The 13,881-nt window shown below is 17.4% G+C and overlaps 6 protein-coding genes across 6 annotated transcripts; 3 read left to right on the top strand and 3 right to left on the bottom strand.

Moving 5' to 3' along the window:
* Window positions 1-215: 215 nt before the first annotated feature.
* Window positions 216-991, bottom strand: PRELSG_0607000 (conserved Plasmodium membrane protein, unknown function; the record flags this gene model as incomplete). The annotated part of the gene is made up of 4 exons (XM_028675522.1): window positions 216-241; window positions 420-497; window positions 732-861; window positions 986-991. The coding sequence occupies 4 exons, from the start codon at window positions 989-991 to the stop codon at window positions 216-218; spliced, it is 240 nt and encodes a 79-aa protein (XP_028532103.1).
* Window positions 992-1,015: 24 nt separating this feature from the next.
* PRELSG_0607100 (HORMA domain protein, putative) lies at window positions 1,016-2,678 on the top strand (the record flags this gene model as incomplete). The annotated part of the gene is made up of 7 exons (XM_028675524.1): window positions 1,016-1,091; window positions 1,179-1,218; window positions 1,575-1,614; window positions 1,715-1,931; window positions 2,272-2,373; window positions 2,487-2,563; window positions 2,646-2,678. 7 exons carry the CDS (start codon window positions 1,016-1,018, stop codon window positions 2,676-2,678), a joined length of 585 nt encoding a protein of 194 aa, XP_028532104.1.
* Window positions 2,679-2,702: 24 nt separating this feature from the next.
* PRELSG_0607200 (conserved Plasmodium protein, unknown function) lies at window positions 2,703-2,996 on the bottom strand (the record flags this gene model as incomplete). The annotated part of the gene is made up of 1 exon (XM_028675525.1): window positions 2,703-2,996. The coding sequence occupies one exon, from the start codon at window positions 2,994-2,996 to the stop codon at window positions 2,703-2,705; it is 294 nt and encodes a 97-aa protein (XP_028532105.1).
* Window positions 2,997-3,063: 67 nt separating this feature from the next.
* Window positions 3,064-6,029, bottom strand: PRELSG_0607300 (conserved Plasmodium protein, unknown function; the record flags this gene model as incomplete). The annotated part of the gene is made up of 8 exons (XM_028675526.1): window positions 3,064-3,120; window positions 3,539-3,702; window positions 4,026-4,662; window positions 4,943-5,381; window positions 5,563-5,671; window positions 5,767-5,803; window positions 5,874-5,909; window positions 6,006-6,029. 8 exons carry the CDS (start codon window positions 6,027-6,029, stop codon window positions 3,064-3,066), a joined length of 1,503 nt encoding a protein of 500 aa, XP_028532106.1.
* A 958-nt stretch (window positions 6,030-6,987) lies between these two features.
* On the top strand, window positions 6,988-9,171 carry PRELSG_0607400 (conserved Plasmodium protein, unknown function; the record flags this gene model as incomplete). Its single annotated transcript, XM_028675527.1, has 1 exon — window positions 6,988-9,171. The coding sequence occupies one exon, from the start codon at window positions 6,988-6,990 to the stop codon at window positions 9,169-9,171; it is 2,184 nt and encodes a 727-aa protein (XP_028532107.1).
* A 1,725-nt stretch (window positions 9,172-10,896) lies between these two features.
* On the top strand, window positions 10,897-13,448 carry PRELSG_0607500 (conserved Plasmodium protein, unknown function; the record flags this gene model as incomplete). The annotated part of the gene is made up of 2 exons (XM_028675528.1): window positions 10,897-11,087; window positions 11,225-13,448. 2 exons carry the CDS (start codon window positions 10,897-10,899, stop codon window positions 13,446-13,448), a joined length of 2,415 nt encoding a protein of 804 aa, XP_028532108.1.
* Between the last annotated feature and the right edge of the window lie 433 nt (window positions 13,449-13,881).

Consider the following 13,881-nt stretch of genomic DNA (forward strand, 5'->3'; position numbering starts at 1 on the left):
TGCACCAAAAAAGAGAATAAATTATTCCACCTAAACAATAATATATGGGGTTTATCATATTAAAAACAAAATAAAAACAGAAAAAGAAAAAAAAAAACAATAAATAATAAAAAAGTTTTAAATATGTGTAAATAATAAATAAAAAAATTATGAACATTTATAATTATTCTTAATTTGTTTTAAGGTATAAACATTAGTTCTATTTTTTTTTTGTTTTATTCTTCTGAAATTTGTGTAGCTTCTGTGAAGTAAAAATATGAAAAAAAAAAATATATCATTAATGGACACAAATTAACAAGAAAATCTAATTTTGTTTTATAATTTAAGAAACAAATATATAAAAAAATTTTAATAATCTTATTTCAATTTATAAAAAAAAAAATTTAACAATAAAATATATATAAAATCAGAATTATTACTTTCTTTTATTTTTTGTCTAAGTTTATATCTTTCCATAACATTTGTCACATTATTATCTAATTTTTTTTCACTTTCGCCTAAGATAAGAAAATATATGAAGACATTGCATGTATTTAGTGCAAATTTACATACAAACATAAAAAAAAAAAAAACATATAAATAATACTAAAATTAAAAAAATATTAAGGAAGCATATAATATAAAAAATAGAAAGTCTTACAGGAATGTATTACTTAAAATATATAAAAAACTGCATGCTCAAAAAAAAAAAAAATTTAAAAAAAAAAAATTTTAAATATATATTTAAATACCAATATTATAAATTTGATAAAAATTAGTTGAACAAAAAACTACTTCAAGCAAGCCTCCAATGAAAAACATCCCTATGTACAAATATGGGAGACGCTTGTAAACATTTATTTTTTTTAAACTTCTTTGACCCTTAAAGAATAAAAAAGTACAATATTATATATATGTACAAAATACAAATATATATATATATATATTAATAAATATTATACAAAATACATATTTTTTTATTCTTAAAAATGTTATTTTATATTACTTCCATATTTCAAAGAAAAGTAAAAATACAATGGAAACTTATTTATTTGAATTTATTGAAGCTTTTACGCATTTAATACTTTATATAACAAGCATTTATTCTAATGGTTAAAAATATATATTCTTTAATAAATAAAAAAGAATTTATGATTTGATCTAATGAGTTTTTGTATTATTTTTTTTCTTTTTTGCAGAATATTTTGAAAAAAGAAGAAAATTCAATGCTTTAATATGGTAAAAATAATAAAAAAAAAAGAAAAAAATATAAATTCATATAAATTTTTTGTAAACGCAATGTAGAATGTTTTGTTTATTAATTTTATGAAATATAATTAAATAAAAAAATTCTTTTTATTTTTTTTTTTTTTAAAATTAATTTCACTTAAAAATTATACTTCTAATTTTTCATTTTTATTCCTTAAAAATGAAATATGCATTATTAAAAAAAAAAAAAAAAAAATTTTAATAAATTGTATACTACTTAAATTTCAACAGACTGAAATACACATTTTTTATTATTTAAATATAAATTTGTTATTAAATTAAAAAAAAATACTCATTTTTGAATTTTTTTTTTTAATGATAAATAGGCATTGTACAAATAAAGAAGTAGAAAAATATATACAACAGGTTAAATTATTAAAAAAAAAATATAAAATATATAAAAGAGGAATAAAAAAAATAAAGCAGACATAAATTTGCAAAAATTATATAATTTTTTTTTTTTAAGGCATTGTATCCTATTAAAAAATTTTTGTTAAATAAAAGTTTATATAAATTTAGAATCATTTTAAAAAATTTGAAAAATGAGGTATTAAATATATATACCGTCGAGTTTGAGCAATTCTACAAAAATTATACACAATTTAGTTACTCTTCTTTTGAACAATTTGTTTGGGATTTTTTTACTTACATTGAAATGCAAATATACGAAAATTATAACATAGGTTAAAAAATAATTTATTTTTTTTTTATTTTAATTCTCTTAAAGTTTAAAAAATTTTTTTATGTCCTTAATTTTGATACATTAATATTTAATAAAATATTTAAAAGCATGTATTTATTTCACAAAAAAAAAAAAAAAAAAGAAAAGAAAAATGCAATACAATATAATACAATAATATGTAAAAAAAAATATTTCACAAAAAATAACAAAAAAAGACAACATTATTTCTAATTTTTAATATATATACATATAAAAAAAATGATAGACATATTAATAAAATTATATAAATAAAAATCTATCAAATAAATATACAAATATATTTGTTACTTTTTATATATTAGAGAAGACATTTGAAATATCTTTTGATATTCTGAGAGATGATGAAGATAATATCTTATTAAATGAGAATTTAAAAGATGATTGGGAATTAATTTCATATGACAGTACAAAATATTTACATATATTAAAGAATATCAATATATATATATATATATTTTCTATTACAATAATACTTGCTTATATGAGATATAAATGAATATTTTTATGTTCTAATTAGATCTGGATATATTTGATAAAAAAATATTAAAGAGTATGAATATTTCTGATGAAAATTCATCCAATCCTATATGCCAAGTAATAAAACAGAAACATGCATATATATATATATATATATTTTCCCTTATTTTTTTTATGATAAAATTTTTTATTATTTAAGATATATGTAGAAAGTAGAAAAAGTATAAATTGATATGTGTACGTAGTTTTATCATTTTTATGAATATTTAAAAAGTTCTAAAGATATCCATTTAAAATATTTATATAAAATATAAATAGATATTGAGCTAACATTCACAATATAGTAATATAAAGCATAGGGATGCATTTTAAAAAAAAAAAACATAGATGAAAATATAAATGCAGAAATAGATAAACTTATTAAACATATTCCATAAAAAGCATATATTGATTTATCTATACTTTTTTCACTTTCATGTGATAATATAATTCTTCTTTCAAACAAAATTTTGAAATTCCTTTTTTTATCTTGATTATTTTTTGTCACCATTATTAATGTTTTAAAAAATTAAATTTCTATTCTAAATTTAATATTAATATTTTTTTTTTTAAAGATGCTATTTAAATAAGTCCTTTTCAAACTTCACATATATGTTCTCACGCTTTTCTTTTTTCTATATTTTTTTTTTAAATTAGAAAAAAAAAAAAAAACATTAATATTATTGAAATTTTAAAAATTACATAAAATATAAATGAATTTATTAATTAAAAATTATTTTAAAATTTTTGATGTTCTAATATTTGAATTTAATATATACATGCACATTTAGTTCAAAATTATTATTATATAATTTTTGAAAAACTTCATAATAATTAAAAGTACTACGATACATTTATATATACCATCTATTAATGTATATTAATATATTTAGCACCCATATATAAATCATTTATATAATAATAATTTATATAACATTTATTTATAATATTTCATGCTTGAAAATAAATGCTCTGCATATTTTATTTTTTAATACATTTTTATTTACTACATATTTATTTTGTAATACTTTATATATTTTTTTTTTTTCTTACATCTTTAAAGTTCGTAGGAAAATTTTTATTATTAATTTTTTTACTCTTTAATTGTTTATTTTGATTGTTACTTTTTCTATCTAAATTAATTTCAAATCTCATTTGTTTTCTTCTTTCTTGTTCTCTCTCCCTTTGATATTCATACACAAGTTGACTATTTTCCTCTTTTAAAATAAATATACATTCAAATTTTTAGTAAATGAAAAAGTTAAATTTTTATATATTTTTTTTCATTAGATGAAAAAAGAAAAAAAAGAAAAAAAAGGAAAAAATACAAAAATAAGTACATGAGTGCACTTAAAATATTTACAGTTTTTTTTTTCTTTAATAATTTGAAAATTTTTTTCAGTTGGATATTTTGAGAAAAAAATTTGTGTAAAATAAAAAATTAAATTGAAAATTATATTAATAAAAAATATACCAAATTTGGAATTAAATAACAATATATATATATATAAGCATATAATTTTTTTTTTTATCTTCTTACCAGTATATTTTGTAAGGGTTGTAATATATGAATAAATTTTATTTTCCATTATTTGTAATTTTTTCATTATTTCATCAGTATTTATGTCATAAGAAAATTGTGTACAAATATAATCAATTTTATTATTTATATTATTAAATGATATTTGATCTTGATTATTTTTAATGAGATTTTCATATTCAGATATTTTATCATTATGTTCTTTAATGAAATTACTAATATCTTTAATTTTTTTATCCATTTCATTATTTTTTATTTCAAATGCTTTTTTTTTTTCTTCATATTTTTTTTCATATTCTTCTAATTCATATTCAGCATTTTGTGTGTCATCTATTAGTTGTAAATGTTTCTCTTCTAATAAATTAAAGTTGTCTATTAATAATTGAGAATTTTTTATATATTTTTCCATTTTTTTTGAAAAATTATCTTCTTTTTCTTCATTTTGATTTTCATTAAATAAAACATCATCTAAATTATCACTATTAGCTAATTTATTAAGAAAAAATTTATACTTGTCTAGTTCTTTTATTTTTTCTTCTTTTTTCTCATATTCAACATCTAATTTACTAATTTCTATGTTAAGCGACTGTACTTGATTTTTTTTTTTTTTTTTTTTTGAACTAATTTCTTCAAATTTCTGTCTCATATTTTGTAATATGAATATGAAAAAAAAAGGTATTTTATACTTTTTAAGCATATAATAAACAATTTAAGTAGTATTATTAATAATACTAATTCAAATATATAAAAATATGATATTTATTACTTCTAATTGTATCATATATACAAATAAAAATTTATATGTTAGAAACAAATATAAGCACTTTTATGATATATATATGCTTTATAAAATAATAAATATGGAAAATAGGTAAAAATTTCTAAATATATATATATGTGTATATATATATTATTACTTTAATTAGTTCTTCTGTTTTTTGAAAATTTTCCATTAAGGATTGTTGAAATACCTCTGATTCTTTATTCATATTTTTATTTAAGTTATTTATTATTTTTTCTTTTTTGCTTGTATATTTATAAATATCTTCTAATTTTGTTTTTTTTTTATACATTAATGTCTTTGCAATAAAAATCTCTTTTTCTAGATTAATGAAATCTCTTATATTACTTTTATTTTTCTTTAATGATTTATTATTCTCTAAAACATATTTTTTTTTATTTTTTTTATTGTCAGAATCATTTTTTTTATTTTCACATGATCTTGCTTTATTCCATTTTTTCTCCAATTTTTCTGGGTCTTTTTTCTTTTTTTCAATTTGTTTTTCTTCTAACTTTTGTTTTACTATTTCAATTTCTTCATTTTTTTGAAGATTTATTAGCTCTTTGATGTCATCACTGAAATATATTTTTATTTGAAGGAATGATAAAATAAATATATATATAAATACTTTATCAGAGTAATTAAAAAAAAAAATAAATAAATAAAAATAAAATTTAGTAAACTTTTTTGTAAGACATATGTGCTATCTTTATTTGAACATATATTTAGATACACATTTTTTAATTTTATTAATACTTTTTTTTAGAATTATTCTCTGAGTTTATATCGGATGGGATAACTAAACTTGTATAATTATAAGAAAAGTTCTTTTTTTTTTCTTCAGGATTTTCTATTTCATCATCTACTATATTAAAATATATTGATAAAAAAAATAATTGAATGTATATATATATATATATATTTCTTTTTCTTTTTCTTTTTTTTTCAAAAAATTATAACAATTTTCTCTTGTAATTAATTTTTCTTTTTCAATAATCTTGTAAAAAAAAAAAAAAAAATTATTAAAGAAAATTTAGCTTCTTTTGTTTAGTTTATTTCTTAGATACTTGTTTTTTAGATTCTTCAATAATTGTTTCTAAATTCTAAAAAATAAAAGAAAAAAAAAAATTAATAAAATACATTTTAAGAAATTCGTAATATTTATCTTTATATTTATAAATAATTTATCTAGCTATAACATTATAGAAATCATCATCGCTCATTTTCTTTATATATATTTTTGGTCACCCTTTAACAATATAACAAAAAATAAAAGAAGATATATGTGCCTATTATTTTCTTATTTTCATAAATTAAAAAAAACAAAGTGGTAAACTATAAATATTACTTATTCTAATATTTCTTTTCTTTTTTTTTTAATATATTTCAAATATTACTATTTAATAGTGCACTATTATAGGAATTTTTTTTTTTACAAATCATGAATAAGAAAAAAAAAAGGAGAGAAAAACAATTAGTAAACTTTATATAGAATAAAAAAAAAGAAAAGAAAAGAAAAATAATGCATTATTAAATATAGATTAATTTATTTTTAATATATTCATTTAATAACATCATAATAGAAAATGCATAATTGAAAAAAAAAAAAAAAAGACAAAGACAAAAAAAATAATACATACTATTTTTTATACCCAGGGGTAAATTATTTTAGCACTTAATTCTCTTTTTTTATTATTCAAAAGTAATAGAATATCTATTTTTTTTTTTTTTTAAATAAATTAACAATTATATAAAAAATATAGGTAATATTTTTAATATAAAATATATATATAAGGTATGAATAATGTTTAATAAAGGAAAAATACATAAACGTATAATAAGGATATATATAAATTTATGAAATAGAAAAAAAAATTTGTATAGATATAAAATAATAAAAAAAGTAGAAATAAATAAAAAAGTATTTATAGAGTGAAGGCTAAAAGTGTATTACAAAAAATAAAATAAATAAATAACTATATACTGTAAACGTTAAAGGAAACAAAATGAAATATACTAAGTAGTTTTACGGAAATACGAAAAAAAAAAAAAAAAATATACATATATATATATATATATATATATATATATATATATATATATATTGTATTAAAGTAATTTTGTAAAATTAAAAATTTTAATAAATATAGATATATACATTGTATAAAAATATTAATAAATATGAGTCCAGAAGAACCAAGGGTTAAAAGAAATAGCTCTGAAAAAAAAGAAGGGGCAGATTATTCTTATAAAGAGGCTTTATTGAAATGTGAAACCGAAGAAGAGTGTGAATATAAAACAAAAATAAAAATAAAAATAGGAAATAATCAAAGAATATTGCTACTAATTAGACATTATAAAGATGAATATTATTTGATTATTCATCAAAAAAAATTAATTGTAGCATATCCAATGATATATAGAAAAATAGCTCCTCAAAAATCATTATATAGTTATAAAGTGTTTTATGAAAAAGGGAGTGAAAAATATGAAGTACAAAATAAAAGAGGAAAAGATAGATGTGATAAGTATGATTTTAATAATCATGAAAGAACATCAATTCCTACCTTCGAAGGATTTAATAACAAACCATTTTCCATTTGCTGTTCTTGCATTGATTTTCCTCATTTATATGAATCAATAAATAATATTTATTCTGGGATACCAAAAAATATGAAGTTACATTGCCCTCGTGATAATGAAACTAATAGAAGATTATATAAAGAAAGGATAGTATCTATTAAAAAAAGTGTAAGACATTTGCTTCCCTTTTATGCCATATTTCGTTTTAAAAGAGATGTGAAAATATTTCTTGTTTTTAATATTACAATAATAAAAAAAGAAGACAGCTTTTCCAAATATTACAAATTATATAAAGACAAGTCTGAATTAACTAGTTTAAGTTATAGACACGTGTTAGATGAATCACCACAACAAATAAAATTATTTGATGATAAAATTTTTAGCATTGAACATTCCTCTTTTGCTTTTGATAATATTAATATTCCTACTATTTATAACAACTTTTTGTTATATCCATTTTATCCAGAGGAGTTACATAACATCAAATACGATACATTAGATTATGGATGTTCTTATAATAAAGCTGTTAGATTTGAATGTATTGAAAATGATGAAAAAAAATGCGTATATACAAATTCTACTTGCTTAAAAAGGTCTGTTTTAATACCAAAAAATTACGTTTCAGATAAAAATGATGTATGCGGATTAATTGGGTATAGTGATGAATCTATTGCAATAAATGAAAATTGTGTAGAGTCATCAAGATGCATCAGAAATACAGTAGAGTCATATTTAAATAAAGCACAAGAAATTACAAAAGGAAATGAAGAAATTATGACAAAATTACCTATAATTAATGGAAAATATCCACATTATATTTTAAAAAAAAAAGATTATGACATAGATACACCAGATAAAAGAACAGTCAAATTTTTTACTGACTTAAATATAGAGCATTATATAGCTTATGAATATTTTAAAGAAGATAGAACAGAATATACAATAACTATAAAAAATATAAAAAAAAAAGATGTACTTCAAAGTTATAAAAATTTTGAATATAAAGAGAACAATTTAAAAAGAGATAATTATGGTTGTAGTTCTAAGATATGCAATGACAATAATACTAATATATTTTATAAAACCCAAGAAGATAAAGAAAAGTTAGAGGAAGTGAAAGAAAATTTATATGATGGTACTGTTTTTTACTTAGAAACTTTAAACGAATTAAGAATTATTAATATTCTATATTCTGATATATGTAATGAATTAAATAAAAGTTCCTGTGGAGTACTAGTTCATATATGGAATCCCTCAAAAGAAGCAATAAAAGCTAGGTTAAAATTGCAATGTATTATAAATATTGAAGAAAAATACATTGATGAAAAAAATCTTATTTTTGATGAAGGAGTTTATCAATTTTTACTTTTCTTTAAGGTACCTTTAGATAAGTTTCAATATTTTAGAGATTGCACTGTTTATGCTTATGGTGCTTTTAAATTATATGATAGCCAAACTTATGTTCATTATAAAAAAGGATTTTTTAGAAATCTTTTAAATTATCAAACAAATGAAGTTAGTGGTGTTAAGTTTTATTCAGAAGGAATAAAAAGATTTATTTGTTGTCATGAGGATGTGAAAATTTGCAAAATTAAGAATATTCCCACATGTAATACAAATGATTCTTTTAGTTTAATCAAAATTCTGATTTCTATTTTTTTAATTTTTTTTATTCTAATTCCTCTTGTATATTATATTAAGAAAAAAAAAAAAAATCGTAGCCGAATAAATAATAGTAGTAGTAATAATGCTTCTTTTAATAAAAATGAAAAGGACACATAAACATATAAAAAAAAAAATACACATATATATATAAAGGATCTATAAGAATGAATTAGAAATATAAATATAATTAAAATGATAAAAAAAAAAAAAATAAATAAATAAAAATAATAACTAATTTTTAATAATATAGAAATCATATAAACTAATAAAATTTTTTTTTTTTTTTATAAAAAATTATGGAAATATAAAAATTCAATTTTTAAATTAATTAAACTTATCAATTTAAAATTTCCGTAAAAATACATTTTTGAAGGACTTTTTATTTAGATTTTTTCTAAAATTCAAGAAATAATAATGTACTATATATATTTCTGTATATTGAATTTTATATCTTTTTAATGTATTTATGTATATTTTTAAAATGAAATTGAAATGGTTACTTAGAAAAGATATTCCTTCTACAAATACGCAAATATATTTCATTTATTATTTTTTTTTTATTATTGTTCTTATATAATACTCATATATCTATATATTTTCTTTTAATTCTCTAAAATTTTTTGTGTAAAAAAAAAATAGATGCCTTCAAAAGTTTTGTAATAACCTTTTTTTAAAGAAAATAAGTCCATATTTCTTTTATTATTTTTATTGGCAAAATGCTCTTATTAAGGAAAAATAAGAAAATATTCTAAAATAATAAATATCATAAGAATTTTAGATTAATAAATAAAAAAAAAAAGTAATTAGTAGGAAAACAAACATATTTTTTAAAAAATTTATGTAGAAGTGCAATTAAATCTTATTTAAAATTTTCTTTGTAAATCGAAATAATTATCTAATTCTTAAAGAAACATTTAATCTTTTTTGGAATAATATTATGGCTATATTTATTGAAATTTTGATTTTAATTTTTAGTAAGTATGCATTATTATGTTTAAAGAATATTATATTTAAAATTGTTATATAATTAACGTTTTTTTACAATTGCATTTAAGATTTCTATTATTTCTTATAAAAAAAATAAATTTATTATTATATTTTTATTAAACTTAACAAATGGCATTCTCATTTTTTTTTTCTTATTGCAATATTTCAAAAATAAGTTTATTTTTTTATAAGAAATCTCATTAAGGTAGTTTGTATCATTTAAGGTTTAAATTAAGTAGTTATAAACAAAAAAAAGAGAGAAAATATACAGATTTATTTTTAATTCGTAAGAAATAAAAAAAAAAAAAGTAAATAATAGTGAATGTAAAGTAAATGTTTGTATTATTTTAAAATTTTTATAAAAAAAATAGTACGATGATTTTAGTTCACATGAAAAATTTTAAAATAAATGTTGTATATTCTTTTTAAGATATGCATGCATATCATTTACACACAATAGGCTTTTTTTTTGAGGCTTTCTTATAATTGTTTTCTTTCAACCTTTTCTTTTCTCCTTTTTTTTATTTTTAATTTTCTTTTTTTTTCAAATAGAAGGTTTTACATATATGTTTAAATTTTTTTTTCTTTTTTTCTATATTATTACGTTGCAATACATAAAAATACTATAGATGATGAAAATATTTTTATGTTGTTTTTCCTTGTATTGATAATTTCTTATTTAGACAAAATGCTTCCATATGTTTAACCATTATACTAAAATAATAAAAAAAAATAAAACTGAAAGAATAAACTTTTTTTTTTTATTTTACTTAAAAAATTGTTTAATATTTTAAAGCATAGTTTTTTAATATTAAAATAAATATTTACATAAATTCTTTGGAGAAAATTACGCAAATGTCAAACGATTCAAATTATATAAAAACAAATAACTCTTCTACTATATCCAGTAAAAGTATAAAGGATTATTTATCTAATAGCATTAAGAGTAATAAAAATTGGTTTGCTATTGAAAATATAAAATTGAGAAATAAAATAAAAAATTTAAAAATAAAATATGAAAAACTTCAGAGAAATCTAAATATCAAGTATGTTTTATAACACATATTACATATATATATATATACATGCAAATATTTTAAATTAAGTATGAATAGAAAAATAAATGGGAAAAAAAATAAAAATTTAAAATTAAAATTTATTATTTTTTTTGTATATTTTTTAGATGCCAATTATTAAAAAATAGAAAAAAGAGTTTACTTATAGATAATTATTACTTAAAACTAGACAAACTGTTGGATGATAAAAAAATAAGAAGAAATTATAAAAATTCCCTAATTCAAACTGACATAACTTTTCCAAATCACTTTTTCGTGAGATGGGATAGCTACTTTGATAATTGTGAAATTAAAAAAATCTCAAGTGATAGTGAAATTGAAATTTTAAAAAAAACGTTTTTCAAGAAAAGTATAAGTGAATTTAGATTAGAAAGTATTTTAGAAAAAAAATCAAATGATTTAATTAATAAAAGGAAAAAAGAAAAAAATGAAAATAAATATAATAATATAATCCATGATAGAAATTTCTTTTCCTCCGTTGATAAAGAAAGTAGTAGTAATTTAAAAAAAAAAAATATAATTTATAAAAACCTTTCAAAATCTATTACATATATTGATGATAAAATAAGTTACATGAATGAGGTTAAAAAGGATATAAAAGATGAAATAAGAGATTTATATGATGAAAAAAAATATATATACTCAAATTGCAATTTACAAAGATACTTAAATGATATATCAGGAAATAATGAAAAAAGATATAACAAAAATGATGATAATAATAGTAATAGGAAGAACGATATTTTGCTTGAAAAAAAAATAAATGAAAATCCAAAAAAAATTCCAAAAAATTGTGAGAATATTGCAAATATACATGAAAACAATATTGACAAAAATAGCAAAGCATATAATTTAGAAATATGTGACGAAAAAATATTTAATGCAAAAGAACTTAAAGACGCTTTCTATAATAATGCAAATGAATCAAAAAATGAAAATATTCAAGAAAATGAGGAATTTAATTACAATACTATAAAAAAAATAATTTTAAAAAGAAATAAAAATAGGAATAATGAAATTAGTGAGATAAAAAAGGGAAACTTTTTTATAAATTTGAATGAAAAAAATAAAGATACTGGTGAAATTTCTAATGAGAAATATTCTTTAGATACAATAAAAAAAAAAAATACAATGAATGAAACTTTTAATAATATAAGATATAACAAAAATGAAATTATTGAAAGAAGCAGTAAAATATATTGCGATAAAATGAGGGATGATATGTTACATAATGAAGTATTATATGTGAATAACAAAGATGATTTAAATTATGATGATAATCTTAAGAATAAAAATATATTTGTTGATGGACCAAATCTTAATAATATGAAAAATAATAGTAATAAAATAACAAATAGTAATTATTGTAATTTATTCAAAAATGATGATACTTTGTCTATCTTTTCAGAAAAGAAAAAAAAAATAGAAGATGATGAATTAAATGGAAATAAAGACAATTACAGTAAATTTTTCGATAAAAATATAATTTTAAATAGGAAAAGTAAGAACATTGAATCCAATTACATTATAAAAGAACATTTTGATAAAAAGCAAAATGCAGATAAAAATAAAATTAAGTTAGAAAAAATTAGATGCTCCAAATCATTACAAGAAAATTCTAGAAAATTCTCTGAAAAAAAAGAAAGATATATTGATATTCTTTTAAAAAATACTACAAAGAATTGTGAAAAAACAATTGTGGCAAATAACTTTCGAAAAGCAGAGACAGAATTTTATAAAAATAAATCCATTTTAAATTATCCTTTAAAATTTAAAAATAAGAGTAAAGAATCATCTTTTAGGAAATCTTCTTCAAGCTATTTTAAAAAGAGTAAAAATCAGACAAGATACAGTTTGCTAAATCATTTAGAAAAGAAAAATTTTAATACTCCAAAAAAATTATCAAAAAAGAACAAACAAAAATTTTATAATCACAGAAAGTTTTCTCTTTATAGTGATATTTATTTAGATGAATATTCTTCTGAATTAGAGTCAAACAACAAAAAAAAAAAAATTGATCTTATTTCTTCTTTGGTAAAAGAAAGTACACATATTTTTAATGTAGAAAATGGTTCAGAGAATAAAGATAATATTATATATGAAAATAAAAAAAGTTATAAAAATTTTCTTTTAGATGAAAAAAGAAAAAAAGCAATAAAAAAAAAAAAAAATAATAAAATTTCAAAGAATATTAATCAATTGTTTAATGAAGACGATGATTCTATTTTAAAGGATGATAGTTTTTCTTTGAATGATATTGAGAGAACTACTGACGAAATATGGAGGATATCTTTGGAATATAAAAAAAAAGCATTCCTTTTTTATTTATGAATAAAATTATTTTTTTTTCCTATATTTTTATTAATATTTTTTTCATTTCAAAGATAAAATTAAAAATTCTTAAAAATTAATGAATAGTAAAAAAAAAATAAAAAGTTAGAAATATATATAAAAATTGAAAAAACCATTAAATAAAAATAATAAAACAAAGGATAAAAAAGAAAAAAAAATTGCATATTATATAAATAAAAAAGGTTAAAATATAAATGAAAAAAATATAAAAATATATAAATTAGATAATTTTTTTTTAAATAGGATTTTTCAATTAAAAGAAATATAAAAAAGATTTAGCAGAAAAAAAAAAAAAAAAGCCTATATATATATTTATTTTTAATAATTTATATTATACATTCTTTTAAAAATGCATATATAAAATTATAATGTTTGCATAAGTATCACTGAAAAAAGAATTTCTAAAGCATTA

This window comes from Plasmodium relictum (assembly GCF_900005765.1).
Source record: "Plasmodium relictum strain SGS1 genome assembly, chromosome: 6".
NCBI lineage: Eukaryota > Apicomplexa > Aconoidasida > Haemosporida > Plasmodiidae > Plasmodium > Plasmodium relictum.